Source organism: Passer domesticus, chromosome 9 (assembly GCF_036417665.1).
Source record: "Passer domesticus isolate bPasDom1 chromosome 9, bPasDom1.hap1, whole genome shotgun sequence".
NCBI classification, from domain to species: domain Eukaryota; kingdom Metazoa; phylum Chordata; class Aves; order Passeriformes; family Passeridae; genus Passer; species Passer domesticus.
This window is the reverse complement of record NC_087482.1, coordinates 37,613,302-37,631,431: the sequence shown is the minus strand read 5'-3', so window position 1 is coordinate 37,631,431 and position 18,130 is coordinate 37,613,302. Positions and strand designations below refer to the sequence as shown.

The following is an 18,130-nucleotide window of genomic DNA, read 5'->3' as shown; positions in this document are numbered from 1 at the left end:
TCCCGCAGCCCCACGTGGGCCCTGGCAGCGCAGTGCCTGGGGAGGGCTCTCGGAGGCGCCGAAAGAGCTCTGGAAAGACACGACATCCCCGATGGCTCTCTGGCTGCTGGCTCAGCGGGAGTGATCGTGTCATTCCAAAGCCATCTCTCTCCAGGGGCTGGATCCTGCCCAGCCCTGCAGGCACTGGGTGCTGCGAGGGCCCGGAGAGCCGGCAGGGGCAGGAAGTTTGGCAGTATCGCATTGCCTGCACCACCGTGGTGCAGGGGACCACATCCACCCTGCGGCCAAGCAGCCGTGCTCCCCGTGCTCTCCCAGGAAGCCAGCTGCTATTTTTAGCTGTTAGCTGTTTTTTAGCACAAGGAACAGAAGAGCCCCCAGCCCGGTGCAGGGGCCGAGCCACGAGGCTGGGCACCGGCGATCCCCGTTCTGACACCGCCCGTTTCCAGCGTGGCCCCGGCAGGGCTGCAGTGGGACACGCGGCTCTCGCCCAGCACAGCGGGGTGGGCAGGGTGGGGGGCGAGGCGGTGGCGGGAGCGCGGGTAACGAAACCCCAGGGCAGCTGGGCACGGCGGGGACAGCTGCTTTTGGGATTCCGTTGCCCGCGCTGGCGCGGCGGAGCGATGGGCACGGGCACCACGGCCATGCCACCCCGAGCCTGGGGCAGTCGGTGGGCCAAGCGGGGAGAGGGCGACTTACCGGCGGGGAGCGGGGCGGAGGAGATGAGTGGCAGCCGCTGCCGGGCCGTTGTGACCGGGGGTGCCGGCAGAGACCGGGCTTGTGCTGCCGGCTCCCCCCGCGCCGCGGGCCGGGTGCCAAGGGGAGGGCGGCACGGCCGAGCCAAAAGGAAACGGCTCCGAACAAAGCCCCGGTGGGGCTGGAGCAACTGGTGCCAGCCCATCAGCCCCCGACGGGGCCCGGAAACACGAGCCGTCCCCGAGGGAGGGCACCTGCCCCGGCACCTGCGCCTAGAGGCGGCCCGGCCCGGCCCGGCCCCGCCGCTGCCAGCGCCTCCAGCCCCCGCCCGGCGAGGAGCCCTCGGCATCGCCACGGGGGGAATTCACACCGCGTGGGGAACCCCACCGGCCCCACGCGGAGCTGCCCGCGATCCCTGGGACCCTGCGCTGGCCAAGGCTGCCGGCTGTGGGAGTTCCTGGTGCCTCCGGCACGGCACGGTGGCGGGAAATGCTCCGGCGCCACTGCCACGGAGCTTCCCGGTGGCCCCCGCAATGTCAGGCTACGGCTGGCCCGGGGGGGTGACACAGGTGGGGGACGTGGGTCCGCTGTCCCAGGGCACCTCTGACCCGCAGTGCCACCGGCCTCACCGAGCGCGGCGGCTGCAGGGGAGGCTGCAGCGGGAGGTCCCGGCGGCAGCTCCGGGGTTCAGCCCCGGCTGGCAGCAGCCGCCCGCAGCGGGGCACACGGAGAACCGGGGCGCCGTGCCCAGCCCGGGGCAGCGCTGGGGCACCAGCGGGGCCGGGCCGGGAGCGCAGCCGAGACCCGGGCCCGCTCCCTCCCGCCCGGGGAGCCGCCCGCTCCCCTCTCACCTCCGGCCCCGCAGCCTTCGGCACAGCAGCCCGGGCCGGTCCGCAGCCCTCCCGGCGGCGGGGCCGGGGCGGCGGGGTCGGGGAGGCTCCAGCGGGACACCCCGCTCCCGCCGTGCGGCTCCCGCCCCGCCACCGGCCGCTTTCGGTTTCGCTCCGGCGCCCACCTGGGCTCTGCAGGTCGGGGCGCGCCCGGGCCCGGAGGCAGCGGGTGTGTGAGTGTCGCTGCCCTCCCGTCCCTCAGGACCCCGCGCGGGGGGACCCCGGGGGCTCCGGGGAGCCCCGGTGCGATCCCGCTGCCCCGGCGGCGCTGTGCCGGCCCCGGCCGCCGGGGGGCGGTAGCGGCGGGGGCGGGGCCGCGCGGCGGTTCCGGCGGGGCCGCGGCCATGGCGGCGCTGCGGCGGCTCGTGCCGGCGGCGGCGCGGGCGGCGGGCAGGTACCGGCACCGGCAGCCGGCACCGCGGCTGCTCTGCGACCGGGGGAGGTGCCTGCAGGATGCGGTAGGGTGTCCGGGAGGCGTCCGTGGGTCCCCCGCGTCCCAGCTGCTCACTCTCCCCGCAGAGCGCCGTTCCGGGGTCACCGGCTCACTCCGGCGGATGATGAGATGTACCAGCGGACGCGGGTGATGGTGCTGGAGCCGGAGTCCCCCAACATCATGTTCATCGAGGGCTACAGCACCCGCGGCTTCACCATCAGCGGAGACCTGGTGGTGGGGCCGTGCGCGGTCCTGCCGCGCAGCATCCTCCAGTGGAACGTGAGTGCCCGGCCGGGCTGCGGCCGCGCCGCGCCGCGCAGCTCCCCTCAGCGCCGCCGTGTCCCCGCAGGTTGGCTCCCACCGGGACATCTCGCTCGAGAGCCTGTCGCTGTTCCGGCTGCTGGAGCCCCAGATAGGTACGCGGGGCGGGAGGGGCGCGGGCGGCCCCGCTCCGGGCTCGGGCCGGGAGCCATGGGAGCCTGCAGGAAGGGCCGGTCCGGCCGAGGCAGCTCGAATGCTGCCCTGCCCACCCCCGTCTTGCCCTGCTTGCAGAGATCCTGGTGCTGGGCACGGGGGACAGAGTGGAGCGGCTCCACCCTGCCACGATGAAGCGGATGCGGGAGTGCGGGATTGCTGTGGAGGTGCAGGACACGGTAAGGGTGAGCACCGGCAGCGCCCCATGGAGAGGGACTGAGGGGCTCGTGTGCCGTGTGGGGAAGGGCCCAGTCTCCTTTCTGAGGGCCGGAGCCTCACTCACTCCCTTTTCTATTCACAGGCGAATGCGTGTGCAACCTTCAACTTCCTAATGAATGAAAGGCGTGTGGTGGCTGCTGGGCTCATCCCCCCGCGGGGCACCTACGGCATGTAGGCGCTGCCTGCCTGAGGCCCCGAGGGTCACTGCTCCCAGCTGAGAAACCGTGAACTGGCTCAGTGATGGGTCTGCACACAGGAGGGCTGTGAAATACACGGGTTTAGCTCTTCCCTGCAGTGCCTGGCTTCTTGGCCTCCCTGCCCAGTGACTGTGGGGCACAGCACAAGGCTTTGCTGGCAGCACTGCTCCCACAGCCCTGCCAAGGTCATGCCCCACACCTTGGCAGCAAGAAGCCTCATCTGAGGGAGGGTGAGGGCTGGTGGGGTGAGCTGCACATCCCAGGCACATCTGGAGCTCCACGAGGAAAATATAAGTAAATGGGAAGTCTAAGAAATTGTGTGGTGGTTAATGCACAACGCATTGAGGCTGTAACAAATGGAGGGGGCATGTGCCCACCTGGGCACTGGGCAGCATGTGTGGTGGTGGATGCCATGTGGCAGCACCTTCCTGAGCACAGCCAGCAGCAGCAACTAGTGTGTCCCAGCTGGTGCTGGCCTGGCTTGGGCTCTCCACTGGAGCTTTGTACCTCCCCAGCAGGGATGTCCCTTGGGCAGTGTTGGTCCAAGGGTGCTGCACCCCTTTCAGTGAAGGCTCAAGCTCCAGCAGGGAACTTGGAAGGGGTCCCTGTCCTGAACTGGATGGTTCATAGTTGGGGATGTCACCCTGGGGAAGGCAGTACATGTACCTAATGGCAGCCTCAGCCCTGAACTCTGCCACCTGGGCAGGCAAAGGCAGGGGAGGCAGCTGCAAGCTTAGGGTGGCTGTGCTTAATAAGTGTCTTAGTGAGTGTGTGACACCGACACCGTGGCACTGTAGTGCAGGCTCTGGTTTTAGTGTATAAATCAAATTTGACATCCCCCCACCACTGATTGTAAACACACACTTTTCAGCAGGAGTGGTGTGTGGGACTGAAACAGGGGTAAAATACTTCTTGGCTCCTGGCACTGCAAGCACAGGTAAACGTGCCAAGCCAGGGAAGGCTGCCCTGCTCAGGCCTGCAGAAGTGCAGACCAGCTCCTTTATAAACTTCAGCCTCTCCCAGTGCACTGCCCACCTTCCAGCAAACAACTGCTCTCTTGTGGCCTGGGCAGGTAATCCACAGTGAGCAGCCCAAGGGGGTGAAGTGTGGCATTTTAGGGGAAGAACACAGCAGCTGGAGCAGGAATGGGGGCCTGCAGCATCCTGGCTGCTGCCACAGCTGGGTTTGGCAGCCCCCAGCAGGAGATAAGGGCAATGTAAAACCGTTTGCTTTCTTACCCAGCAGTCCAGCCCTTGTTTTCTGCTCTCAGGAAGGGATTTTAAAGAAGCCACACTGTGTTACCCACTCAGCCCTGTCTCAGGGCTCTCCCCTCCCTGTTGCCTTCAGATGCACACAGTCTGGGGTTATCAGCTGCCTCTGACAGTGTGGGAAGCAAGGAACAGAGCCAAGGATGGAGAGAAGGGAGGTAAAGAAGAGGGGCTCCAGGCTGACACCAACTGCACATTTCATTTTTTTATTGTAAAACATGGCCAACACGTGCAAGGCTCCAGCCCAGGCTCACAGCTCCTGGGTGGAAGGCAGGCCTCGCGGGTGGTCAGAAAGCAGCCAAGGGACAGCAGGAGCTCCAGGCAGCCCAGAATAATGGCACTTCTGCAGCAAGAGCAGCTCCCGCGCGGAGCGGCGCAGGCTGGGTGGCACAGGGACAGACACATCTCCTTCAGAAGAGGCGCTTCTCATACCTGTGAGGGAGCAGCACCAGGGAGCCCCTTTACTGACCCACCTCAGGGCAGGCACAAAGGTGCACTAGAGAACAGATGCTGCCAGGCCAGGGAGGGGAACAGCCTCAGCTCCCTGACAGAGCACGGCTTGGCCCGGCTGTGGTGGCACACCCAGCCAAGGGCATGGCAGCTGAGCTGAGGGGGGCTGTTCCTCACCCCCAACACCCCCCAGGGTGATGAGGATCCTGCCAGAAGCACTTACGAGTGGAGGCCGTGCACCCCTCCTTCAACCTGGGCAGACGTTGTCCTCTTCTCAAATTTCAGCTCTCCCGAGTACATCATGGCTCTGAGGGGGAAGGACACCTGTCACAAGCCAGGCAGTCTAGGGAAGACAATGCTCTGGCACATGATCAGCTGGAACATCTGGGATGAGGGTCACTGGTTCCTCCAGCTGTGGCCAGAATGGTCTTTGCAGTGCTCCCAAGAACCAGACTGGGTAATGTAATTCAAACATTTTGAGCCCAGCCAGCTGAATATGCCACACCTGGATCCCCGGGGCTGGCAGATCCATTATGCACTGCCCACTGGAGATGAGGGAAGAGAGCTACAAATTATCCAGAACACACCACAGCTTGAGTAGGGCTGCACAAGGACTCCAGACAGCAGCTCCATGACCTAACCAGAGCACAGGCATGGGGAAGCACTCACCGGACTTGGGTCAGGCTCTTGGCACCGATATCCTGGCAGGAATGCTGGATCCCAGCAATTAGGTATGGAATGAATTTATGGATAGAGCCCTTGTCTTGCACTGCACCGGAGACCCCCTGGGCCACTTTAATTTTGTCTGTCTCACTGCATGAAAGCACAAAGCAAGGGTATTTGTGAAGCAGAGAAACCCCAAAAGCTTGATCTGCTGCCCCAAAGCACCATCTCTGACCTGAAATACCGATTCTGGCTGCCCAAGTTCTTGTCCATGGCATCTAGGGAGCCCATGCCGCGGTATTTCTTCAGCCTGATGCCATCCGAGAAGAAGTACTCGCCTGGGGCCTCCGTGGTGGCAGCCAGCAGAGAGCCCATCATCACTGGCACAAGATATCACCAGGAACAGCACATGAGCAGCAGCAGTGGCTGCAAAATCCCTCAGGGTTCCTGGGCACAGCACGGGCTGCAGCCCCCGTGGCCCCAGCCCCTGCAGGTAAACGCCCTCACGCCCATACGGAAACACTTCCTAGGAGATTCCCTGGAGTGGCACTCACCTGTGGAGGCCCCGAGCGCCAGGGCCTTGGCGATGTGCCCGACCGTCTGGATGCCTCCGTCGGCGATGACGGGGACGCCGAACCTCCTGGCGTACTCGGACACCTTGTAGACGGCCGTGGCCTGGGGGCGGCCGCACGCCAGCACTGCGGGACAGCACAGCGCGTCAGCCCGGCCGCGCACGGCCCGCAGCCCAGCCCTGCACACGCATGCTCCAGCACTCAGAACGCACAAATCCCTGGGCGCTCCTTCCCCAGGCTGAATCCAAGAGAAGCAGATGCCCGGGAGATGCCTGCTGAGACGTCCTCACAGCCCTTAGCTCCAAAAAGCTGTGAGTGACCTCAGGAGTTTGATTGGATGCCTGGGATGAGACGAGACTCGTGGCTCAATCCTTGTGCACAGCAGACACGTGGAGAGCTTGGGAAGGAAATAAAGCAAACTCCAAAAGCCCCTCTCCAAAAGCATCCCTGGCATGTAGCCATGTCCCACTGCTGGCTCTCTCCTGGAGCTGCCAGACCCCTTGTCCATGTACCAGCATCTGTACGATGTGCCTCTTGAAAGGAAAGGCAGTTGGCTGGGAGAGAGCTCATATGCCTGTACATGCTATAGATATAAATATATCTATACATACAGGCCTGCATATACACACAAACACACATGCAGCAGTGGAAAAGGAAAGAGGCAGAATGGTTGGTAATAATTTATGTTCCTGCCCTGCAATATAGCAAGGGTTCCACCAAGTTTAGCTGCCCCATGAGGAGAGAGTTATTAGCTTTGGATTTACTTGTTCTTCCCAGTCAGTAGCAGTTAAGAAGCTTCCCGTTATGTGAGGAAAACCAGCACAAGGCATGTCTTGTAACATGTTTGTCAGCCACAGGCATGCAAGAACACAGATAAGCTCCTCTCAGGGAGACGTCCCTTCCCCACCATCAACTGGAAGCCTTTTTTTCAGTCATGGTTAGTCCCATAAACTGGGTAAGATTAAGGCCATACAGTATTAGTACTTTGGAGTGTGAAATCCAAGTGTGGATTGCCTGCACGGTGCAGTGCTGGCAGCACGTCCCTGGCAGAGGCCTGCTGGGGCAAGGAGGCTACAGTTTCTCTACTCCCAGCCCTCAGCAGCAGCTGCTGAGGGAGGGCAGCCAGATTCCAGGCTGAGATTGTGACAGAACTAAATTTAATCAGACCCCAGTGTTCAGCTCAGGCTCAGCCAGCCAGGGAGAGGCTGCCAGCTTTATCATCCATGCCCTTAAAGAGATGATCTTGCAGTTCTGCACTGCTGAAGGCCACAGTGCAGCTGCAAAACGCTGCTGTGGAAGAGCTCTGTGGAGAGAAACCCCCATTTCTGAAGGGTTTTGAGTCCAGGGTCTATGGGAGTGAGCCATAGACAGTGCAGGACCTGCAGAAACCTCTCAAGCACAACCACAGAGACCAGCCCTTTTAAGGCACAGCTTGGCTCAGGGCCCCTGGGAGCATCGTGCCTCTCCCAGTGCCCAGCCGGAGCGCAGGCGTCCCAAGCAGGGTCTGAGCACACACACACACCACACAGTCAGGGTAAGGGTTTGTCCCTTTCAGGGCGTTGGCAAAGGGTGGCCCTACAAAATCATCTGCTAGAGAAAACCTTCCAGGATCTGCAAGGGTAAAACTCTCCCTTTGAGGTGTGTCAGAAGTAGGAGAAAGGACAAAGCCTAAGGCTTGCCTTGCAGGGGCTGCCTGGTCAGAGCATCAGAGCAGAGAACACTGCACCCTGTGCTGGGCAGGCAGAAGCCCCTTCTCTCCACAGGACTTGGTGGGGAAAAGATGGAACGCAGCTGCCAAGTGGCCAGTGAAGTCCCTCTAACTCAGGGGAGCCAGCTCCATGGGAAGGGAGCACAACTTGCCCAGAACCAGGGCTACATTTTGAGCACGATTGAGAACTGCTCAGGGATCACCTCCCAGTACTGGATCAGCAGGAGCATGCCTGGCCAGGGATCCAAAAGGTGCAGTCAGGCTCCTAACTGGAATTTGGAGTGGAGAGAGGACAGGTCTGAGTTCCCTCAGCTTGGACAGTTCAGATTCTGCTTTATCAGAAATCAGAAAGGCTTCTCAGATTTCATTTCAGATTCAAAACCAGTATCCAAAGCCACAAAACCCCAAGTGCATCTACAGCTAAATTATTCTCAAACAAGCAGTAGGGCCATGTGCAGCCAAATCAGGGTCCTGCTTCAAGACACATAATTAGGGTTGGGAACAGGGCAAATGACTTACTATAGGTGCCCGTGACAGTAGAAGGGCATTTGGGGCTGTGGGACTTTAGGTCTGGAGGGATCTTTGGAGCAGCTAAACGAAAACAAACACACATATTTTAGAGACAGAAGAACAGCAGCAGAACAAAGGACCCCAGAAATGACCTGCTACTGGGCAGAGCATACGGTGTGGGACAGAGCTGACTTTGCAGACCCTTCCTAGCCTGAGCCAAGCCAGAGGGCAGATCCAAGGCAGCCAGGCCCGGCTGTGCACAGCGCATGCTCGCCCTACCCCAGCAGCCACCCAGAGAGGTGAGTCCTGCCCCAAAAAGCCACAGTTCTTGCCCTTAACAGGGCCAAAAACTTGGGGAGCTGCAGGCAAGAGTTCTGCAACTACATCTCCTGTGAAGTTCCACATTCTGCCTCTGCTCTACACCTTTGCCAAAACCAGCACCCAACCCCATTCCTGGGGCGGCTGGAGGAACCCCAGGGACATTCACCACTCTGCAGATCAGAGCAGGCCTTTGCCTCAGAGCCAGGGTAGGACATGTGTGCCCTGGCTCTGCTCTGGCTATGGAAGTGTTGGATACTACTAAGGACACTACTCCCTCCTTAGAAAGCTGACCTGAGACACACTGCCCTGCCTGGGAACCCCCTGCAGCAGGCAAAGCAGGAACACAGCACAGGTCCAGGGCTGCTCACAGGCTCCATGCTGGAAAGGGCAGAGCTAATGCAGCTCCTACAGCCAAGCAGCTGCTCACTTGCTGCCTCCTGTGGCACAGACCAAGGACCAAAGCAGTGAGGGGCTGCACTCATGGACTGCAGTGGTTTGCTGCACCACCACTCTGCACCCCACCTGAGAGGTTCCACACACAAGGACTGAGTCTGTCCTCAAGACAGACTTTCTTCAGGCCCTGGGGGATGCCCCTCTTGCCTTTTAGCTAAGGGTGGCACAGCCTCTGCCCCACACAAACTAACTGCAGAGACAAAAGCAAGAAATCCCATTTTGGCCTGGAAATGGCAAAGGCATCGAGCCCAGATCAATACTCAAGCATCACACACACTGCTGCCAGAGGGAAAGGGAGCATGGACAGCCCAGTGCACCTCACCCATAGCACTGGGGATCCTGTAAGCCCCTCTCCCTGCAGAGCTGCCTGCCAGCCCCATTCCACACCAACAGCTCCCCTCAGGCAAAGCCACCATCTGCCACACCAGCTCTACTCAGTCTCGGTCAGTCCTGGGAAATGCCTTTGCTGCTGCTGCCACCCCAAAGGTTGGAAGTCCTGGACAAAGGGGGTGAAAGACGTCTTCCTGATGGGCACTGCTCTCAAAACTGGAGAATTCCATCCCAGCCATGCTGCTTTTCAGCAGGGAATCTCTACTAAACACGTGTCTTCAGCCTGTTTAGGAGGCTGGCTGATCTCTCTCACCTTCCTGTGTGATGCAGATGGAGCCACTGCCCATCCCGACCCTCAGGGCATCAACCCCCGCGTCAATGAGGTTCTTGGCCTGAGCCGCAGTCACCACTGTGGGGAGCAAAAATCGGTTTGAAAACAGACAAGCACACTGCAAACAACATTTCTCTGCCCTGAAGGTTCTCCCACGGCTGCCAACACCCCCCACCCAGGGCAACAGCCTGTGCCAGAGCCAGGCCTGTCTGGGAGGAGCAGGGAGTTTCTGCTCCAGCAGCCACAGTGGGTGAGGTGACACTGCCCCTTTAGGCTGTTTTACCTAACACACTTCGACCCAAAGGCTGAGGCAGCACAAGTCATGGCATGGTCCCAAGCACTCTCTGGGCCACACGAAGTAGGAGGGCAGAGTACAGGGTAACAGCAGCATCAAGTAAAGACAAGAACCACTGAGCTCTGCTGTCAAGAGGCAGGGAAAATCGCCACTAGATTTCCACATCAAGCAATATTCATTATTAAGCAAAATTTTAAACTGGTGTGTAAAATAGCTAATGCATAATGTGCTGTGGAGGACTGCAACACACTGTGCTGCAGAACAAAGGTTTCTAAGTATCTGCGGCAGTAAGGTACTGCCCTGTGTCTACAGTGGTCTTGCTCCATTCCACAAGTCAGAGGAAACCATTGTAAACTCACAGAAATTTACCAAGATGACAGTTTCATTCACACCCTGCAGCTCCCTCTATGTCTAAGAAACAAATGTCATTTAAAGACAAGAAGAGTTTTCAACACATGCATACCATTTCCTCCAATAACTTGTAGGTTGGGATATTTCTCCTTAATGTATTTTATCATATTGATCTGGAATATGGAATTCCCCTGAGAGGAATCCTGCAACAGAAAGAAAATCAGTTTCAACCAGAATTTCTTCAGATTACAAATGCAGCTTCAGAAAAGTTTCAGATCTTCACTCTGCTTGCTGGGGTCTCTGCTAAGCTGAGTAATGGGCAAAATGACTCCCCAAACTGGGCACAGAACCCCAGGAGAAGCTGCTGCCAAGACAGGAATGTACTTCCCTACACAAGGGAAGTACATTGTAAAGACTTCAGTAAAATCCTTCAGGTTTAATCCTATAGCTTCTACAGAAGGCAACGAGCAGAACATCTGGCTGTGGATAAGAACCATCTGGCTCTATCAGCAGGACACTGTCAGCCCTGTCCCAAACTACAGGTGAAATGGAGAATGTTCCTTGTGAAACCCAGCAGGGCTGGTGGGGGGATGCACCTCCCCACTGTGCAGCAGAGCAGCTCAATACCAGATGTCGAGCACCGAGCACTCAGTCCCTGCCAATCTCTTGTGACCCAGTCAAATGATGTCTGTTAAACATTTCCCAGAGCACAGCACACTCACACTATCACAATCGATGAGAAAAACATGTGCAAATACAGGCAGTGACTACTGTGCCTGAGATTTACAGGCAGAAAGAGAGACCTGCAGAGCAGCTCTGGGCTCACTGATCACTCCTGAACATCAGTAAGAGAGTAACACAGTAACAAACACCAAAGGGACGAAGGGAAACTAATAAACTGAATATTCAAAACTAGTCAGGAACATGAGTGAGGCTGGTGGCAGAGTGTTAAGAGGCATTTGTAGAAGATTCTGTATTAACTGACAATGTTTCTCTTCGCAGCCTTCAGGGCTTCAATGCACCCCCCAAACTCCTTCAGATCACATAAGTCTCCGGGGAAGAGGAATCCCTCCAATCTGAGGATTCTAACCTGAACAAGACTGAGAGGTCAGCAAAGTGCCATATTCTACCACAGAAAGGCCTGTGACAAAGGCAGTGACGCTCACCCAGCCTGGGGACTCAAGCCCCCGTGTCCCAGGCTGGATGAACCCTGGCTGCTCACCAGCACGACGGCGTCCACGCCCGCCTGCACCAGCAGGTCCAGCCGGTACTTGTCATCCTCGTGGGTGCCGATGGCAGCACCGCAGAGCAGCTGCTTCTTGGAGTCCTTGGAAGCCAGGGGGTAGTCCCTGTTCTTCTTGAGATCAGTGCGGGCAATGATAGCCACCAGCTCGTCATCTTCATTAACAATTGGCAGCTTGCCTGAACAGACAGAAAGAACATTACTGCAGATTTCTGCAGCAGACAGACAGTAGCTCCGAGCAGTGCAGTGGGCAGGCAAAAACTGCTACAAGATGGAGACTCAGGTGTGTTAGCAAATCTTGCTTGGCCATAGATGCCAGCAGTCCTGGGCTGAGAAACAGAGAAAGGAGTTTGTAGGACTGGAGAAGGACTCCGGATTTTTACATCAACCATAGAAAATGTGTGCATCTTTAAATAATTACACACACAACACCCTATTAAAAGTAAAACTACTAAACCCTAAGAGGGATGAACTGAGCACTGAAATGCAAAGGTCAGGCCAGAAAATCAAAGACATATGGCTGGACAGCCGAACACTGGGCTGCCAAAAATCCCTCAAGTCCAAACACATTTGAGATGAATGCATGTGAAGTTTGTACCCCAGCAGAGGGCTGTGGGCACTGTGTTCACCAGTGTCTCCCATGTTTCACCCACACAGGGACTGTGTGCCCACATTCACCCACTACTGTCCCAACCCAGTGCTTCCACAGCTCTCCCTCATGCCACAGACAGTCACAGGTACCTTTTTTACTCCTTTGCAGAATTTCATTTGCTTCTTTCAACATTACACCAGCTGGGGCCACAACAAGATCCTCCCGCTTTGTCATAATCTAGTGGGCGGGAGAAGATAAAAAGTCACAAGAACTCCTTCACACTGATCTGAAAATACCAAACCCCCCCTGCCCACACGAAATGCTCCGCAGCGGCCGTGCGGGAGTGCTCCACAAAGAGCCCACAGCACAGCAACACGCCTCCAGAAACACACAGGAAAAGCCTCCAGGGTGCTGTCCCCATGTGGGCACTGGCATCAGGCCCCAGGAAGACAAGTGAAAGCACCTAGAAACAAGGGACAACTCCCAGATGACCCTTATTTGGGATATCACCCTAACAGCTCTCCCTTCCATTGGAGTACATGCAAATAAGGGCTGGAGACACCTTCATTGTCTCATGCTGTTCTGGCAGTAATGTGCCCTCAATCTTGTTTTCAGGCAGCATCTCCCGTGCACAGGCCCTGGAAGGGCTCTGCCCAGAATAACCCACTGCTGCTGCTGCTGGTAAGGTCAGTGGGGCAAGGGAGTTGCATCAATCCAAACACGCTCACCCACTCTGACAAACAAGCACCAAAACACAGTGCAAAGCAAAGGGCAGTGCTGGCCAGTGGGGAACATCTGACCTGGCATGGTGGCTTTCATCACAACAGTGGGAGAGCAGCTCAGAGAGATAATGAAATCTCCATCCTTGGACATTTAGACACAGCCCCACAAAACCTCCTCCAGCTCAACATGCCTTGAGCAGGTGGCTTGACAAGAGACCTCCAAGTCCCTTTCCAACCACAGCATTCTGTGATCATCAAATTCCCATGAAAGGTTATTTGAGAAGGCTGGGCAAAGCTAAAAGGGAACATTCTCTAACCCTTCAGGAAGGTAGATCAGTTGCATACAAAGAAGGAACATTTTAGTTATTAATACCATAAGAACAGACATTTTGCATTGGAAAGAGGCTGACCACGCCTGTATCTACCGAAAATGCTGTGACAGAACCCACATCTCAAGAGAAGCCTGAAGCATCACAGAACCACTAGGTCAGAAGAGACCTTCAAGATAATGGAGTCCAACCCATGCCTCAAATACCTCAATAAAATCCAGTCTTTTTTTAAACACATCAAGACGGTGACTCCACCACCTCTCCAGGCAGACCATTCCAGTGCTTTATCACTCTTTCTGTAAAAAGCTTTTCTAATATCCAACCTATATTTCCCTTGGCACAGCTTAAGACTGTGTCCTCTGGTTCTGTCAGCTGCTGCCTGGAGAAAGAGACCAACCCCAACCTGACTGCAACCACCTTTCAGGGAGTTGTAGAGAGTGGTAAGGTCACCTCTGAGTCTCCTTTTCTCCAGGCTGAGCACCCCCAGCTCCCTCAGTGGTTCCTCACAGGCTTTTGTGTTCCCAGCCCCTCTCCAGCCCTGTTGCCTCCTCTGGATGCGCTCGAGTGTCCCAAGGTGCTTCCCAATCTGAGGTGAGGCCTCACCAGTGCTGAGTACAGGGGAAGGATCACCTCCCTGCTCCTGCTGGCCACACCATTCCTGATCCAGGCCAGGAGCCATGGGCTGCCTTGGCCACCAGGGCACACTGCTGGCCCATGTTCAGCTGGCTGTGACCAGCACCCCCAGGTCCCTTTCTGCCTGGGCCCTGTCCAGCCACACCATCCCCAGTCGACAGCATTGCAGGGGGTTATTGTGGCCAAAATGCAGGACTGGGCACTTGGATTTATTATTAAACTTCATTCTATTGGACTCTGCCCATCACTCCAACCATTCCAGGTCTCCCTGCAGAGCCTTCTTACCTTCCAGCATATGGACACTGCTCCCAGCTCAGTGTCATCTGCAGATTTACCAATGAAGGACTCAATCCCCTCATCCATGTCATCAATAAAGATACTGAACAGAGCTGGCCCCAGCACAGGGCCCTGAGGGACAGCACTGGTGCCTGGCCCCAGCTGGATGCAGCAGCGCTCACCAGCACTCTCTGGGCCAGCCATGCAGCCAGTTCTGAGCCCAGCACAGAGTGCTCCTGGCCCAGCCCTGGGCTGCAGCTTTTCCAGGAGTGTGCTGTGGGAGACAGTGCCAAAGGCCTTGCTGGAGTCCAAACAGACACATCCACAGCCTTTCCTGCATCCACCAGGAGGGTCACCTGGTCATGGAAGGAGACCAGGTTGGTCAAACACCACCTACCCCTCCTGAACCCCTGCTGGCTGGCTCTGATACCCTGGCCATGCTGGAAGTGCTGGGTGATGGCACTCAGTACAAACTGTTCCATTATCTTGCCAGGTACTGTGGTCAGGCTGACTGGCCTGTAATTACCAGGATCCTCCTTCCCATCCTTGTTGTGAATGGGTGTCACACTGGGCAGCTTCCAGTTATCTGGAACCTCCCCAGTGAGCCAGGACTGCTGGTAAATGATGGAGAGTGGCTTCACAGGCTCATCTGCCAGCTCCCTCATCACCCTGGGATGGATTCCATTGGGTCCCATGGATTTAGGAACATCCAAGCAGCTCAGCAGTTCTCTGACTGCCTCCTCCTGGATAACAGGGGCCCATTCTGCTCTCTGACACCACATGTCAACCCAGGAGGACACTTGTCCTGAGGACAAGTTGTCTTCCCACTGAACACTGAGGTGAAGAAGGCGTTAAGCACTTCCACCTTCTCATCTGCAGTTACTGAGTTCCCACCCACATCCAGTAGAGAACAAAGGTTGGTCTTACCCCTCCTTTTGCAATTGATATATTTGTAAAAATATTTTTTATTATCCTTTCAAAAAGCTGCCAAATTAAGTTCGAACTGAGCTTTGGCCTCTAATTATTTTTCCTACATGCCCTAACATTCCCCTTAAATACTTCCTGAGAGACCTGACCCTCCTTCCAAAGATACATCCTCTTTTTATTCCTAAGTTCCTTCAAAACCTCGTTGCTCATCCAGGCTGGACACTTGCCTCGTCGACTCATCTTTGGGCACACAGGGACAGTCTCTTCCTGTGCCCTCAAGATTTTTGGACTCCTTTGTTTTTAAAGGCTGCTTCCCAAGGAACTCTGAATAAGTCTCCTAAACAGGCCAAAGTCTGCCCTCTGGGAGTCCAGTGTGAAAGTCCTATTGATGTTCTTTCTCATTTCACCAAATATTGAGATCTCTGTAATTTCATGATCACTCTGCCCCGAGCAGTCTCCAACCACCACATCTCCCACCAGCCCATCTCTATTTGCAAACAGCAGATCTAACCTAGTCCCTCCCTGGTGGGCTCACCCACCAGCTGCAACAAAAAGCTGTCCTCCACACACTCCAAAAACTTCCTGGACTGCCTCTTTCCTGCTGTATCAAGTTTCCAGCAGATGTCTGGTAGGTTAAAGTAACCTACAAGAACAAGGGCTGGTGACACTTCCTAAGCCTGTGGGATTCATGCACTTCCCATGGAGACCTGTGTGTTTAAGTGGATGGCAATGAATGGCTCAGTAACAGGACTGCTGGACTGCAGATGGAAAGAAGATTGAGGAAACCATTTGCTCCCCTGGCCTTGCCTGGTGACAGGGACAAGCACCACACACTGACAGCAGAAAGTTTCCTGCTCTGCAGTGCTGAATGACCCAAAGAAAGTATGAGGAAAGATCCTTATCTGAATGGGCAGCATTGCTTCAAAGGCCATTTGCACTTTTGTAACCTACTCCTAGTTTAAGGCTCTTGTATCATATATTTATAGCCAATTTCAAACCAAACAGGGATCAGCATGTGACACCACATTTGGTCAGCAAGAGCTAAAAATATTTGTGAGCCAAGAGGAAGGCATGGCCAAGAGGCACTGGTGGTGTAACCTGACAGCACTGCAGGTCTCCAGTTACACAGCTTGTGTAACTGGAATCACAGAACGTTCTCCTGCATGAGGGCAGTCTGACAGCAAAGCATTATGAAGGCCAGACTGCCATAATCCCCCCCAGTTCAGGGGGTTACTTGAAAGAGCAAGTAATCCAGATGCATACAGGGAAAGGCAGTCCAGAAAAGGAAGCTCAGCACCTGCAGGGTTTGTTGGGCAGAGCACAGCTGCTACAAAGCTGGCCAGTGCTAGGATCTGGGACTACAGCAGCAGCCACAAACACCAGCAATTAGTCAGTGAAGTAGGGATGAATTTCCACAGCACCAAAAGATAACCCCCATGATTCAGATAAAACTGCATGGTCTGCACTGCAGGAGTCGCTCAGAGAGTGCAAATGAACAAGACACTCTCCCCTGGAAACACTCACAGGCAGACCTGCAGAGCTAAGCTGGAGCTGCTCCCTCCCACTGGCAGAACACCCTCACAGCCACACACTCACCCTTATCCTTATCACAAGCCACATGGCTTCCTAACATCGTGTTCACAGCCATCAGGTGTGAGCACTTCTCACCTCACCGAGGGGCAGGTCATGCTCTGACTCTTTCAGGAAATCAATATCTCTGGAGGAGATGATCCCAACCAGCTTGCCCCCCATCTTCCCATTGTCCGTGATGGGAATCCCACAAAATCCATGACGAGCTTTTGCTTCAAACACATCTCGCACTCGGTCATTGGGGCTCAGCACCACGGGGTCTGTGATGAATCCTTGCTCGTATTTCTGAAAGGAAGCAGATCCAGCAGCCAGGCTGAGTGGCACTGCCAGGCCAGACAGGAGCAAGGCACGTGCCTGCAGGTTACTGCAGCCACTCACAGGGGTCTGCCAGCACCCAGCCTAGCCACATGCTCACCAACAGGACGACTCTCAAACCAGCAACAGGGCTCACTCAAATATGCTAAAATTGAAGAGCCTGCAGGTTAACCTCCTCTCTGAAATGATGGGGAATATTCCCACGCCAGGAGGACTGAAGTCCCAGGCTGACCATAGACAGTGCTGGGTACATAACAAGAGGGCTGTGCCTGCAAACCCTGGCAGCACTACAGCTCTGAAACACGAAGATCGGGCACACGTCAGCAATCTCCTCACACAGCTCACCCAGCGAGGCCAGACCCGCCGCCCAGCTCCAGGGAGCCCCCAGTGCCAGCACGGCTTGGCGCTGCCCTCACAACGCTCACTCACCTTCACCTTCCGCACCTCGTTGGCCTGGAACTCCGGGGTGCAGTTGTGGTGGATGAAGCCAATTCCGCCGGTCAGCTGGGGACACAGAGGCGGCCGTGAGGCGCTGCAGCAGCGGGGCCGGCCCCGATGGAGCTGCGGGGACCCCGGGCAGGCGCGGGTGCCTCAGCAGCCCCGCCAGCCCGGGCAGGGCGGCACTCACCGCCATGGCGATGGCCATGCTGGCCTCGGTGACGGTGTCCATGGGCGAGGAGACCAGCGGGGTCTTCAGCGTGATTCTCTTGGTCAGCGCCGAGGTCAGGTCCTGGCGGGAGGCAGGCGGCGGGTGAGCGGCGCAACCCCCGGCCCGGCCCCCGGCCCGCTCCCCCGCCCCGGCCACTCACCACCTGGTCCGCCGTGAAGTCGATGTACCCCGGGAGGATGAGGAAATCGCTGCGGGGGAACGAGCGGGAGACGCGTCAGCCACGGCGGCGGCCCCGCGCCCCAGGTCCCGGTCCCACCCCCGCGCCGGCCGCACTCACTTGTAGGTGAGCCCATCGCCGCAGCTGAAGAGCTGCTGAGCCGTCAGCCCGTCGTCGGGCACGTAGCCGGTGCCGCCGCTGATCAGATAGTCCGCCATGGCCCCGCCGCGTGCCCGCCCCGCCGCACCGAGCGCACGCGCGCCCCGACGGCCGCCGGGAGGGACCGCTGAGCCCGCCCCGCCACGGCGCGGACAGAGCGCCTCCGGCACGGGCCCGCGCGCACAGCGCCCCCTGGCGCCGTGGAGGGCCCCGCGGTGTGCCCGGCGGCACCGGGCACGCACCGGGCACGCACCGGGCACGCACCGGGCCCGCGCCGCTCCCAGCCCCGGCAGTGCCTGCTGGGCAGCTTCTCGGCACCGAGCCCGCACGTCTTCAGCCCGGTGACATCCGGTCACCGC

General features: G+C 57.3%; 2 protein-coding genes across 4 annotated transcripts; one reads left to right on the top strand and one right to left on the bottom strand.

Moving 5' to 3' along the window:
* Positions 1–1,867: 1,867 nt before the first annotated feature.
* Positions 1,868–3,221, top strand: NDUFAF3 (NADH:ubiquinone oxidoreductase complex assembly factor 3). Of its 3 annotated transcripts, XM_064432853.1 has the most exons (5): positions 1,923–2,025; positions 2,103–2,295; positions 2,366–2,432; positions 2,569–2,669; positions 2,792–3,221. In XM_064432853.1, exons 1-5 carry the CDS (start codon positions 1,928–1,930, stop codon positions 2,882–2,884), a joined length of 552 nt encoding a protein of 183 aa, XP_064288923.1. In that variant the 5' UTR covers positions 1,923–1,927; the 3' UTR covers positions 2,885–3,221. The 3 variants fall into 3 exon arrangements, with proteins under 3 accessions (XP_064288924.1, XP_064288922.1, XP_064288923.1); XM_064432854.1 differs by having other exon boundaries at positions 1,868–1,977; positions 2,103–2,432; XM_064432852.1 differs by having other exon boundaries at positions 1,915–2,025; positions 2,103–2,432.
* Positions 3,222–4,364: 1,143 nt separating this feature from the next.
* Positions 4,365–17,927, bottom strand: IMPDH2 (inosine monophosphate dehydrogenase 2). The gene is made up of 14 exons (XM_064432843.1): positions 17,733–17,927; positions 17,595–17,643; positions 17,414–17,515; positions 17,215–17,289; positions 16,549–16,755; positions 12,143–12,230; positions 11,381–11,580; positions 10,271–10,361; positions 9,495–9,590; positions 5,842–5,985; positions 5,523–5,667; positions 5,294–5,437; positions 4,848–4,931; positions 4,365–4,606 (listed from the first exon to the last, which is right to left on the bottom strand). Exons 1-14 carry the CDS (start codon positions 17,828–17,830, stop codon positions 4,585–4,587), a joined length of 1,545 nt encoding a protein of 514 aa, XP_064288913.1. The 5' UTR covers positions 17,831–17,927; the 3' UTR covers positions 4,365–4,584.
* Positions 17,928–18,130: the final 203 nt, after the last annotated feature.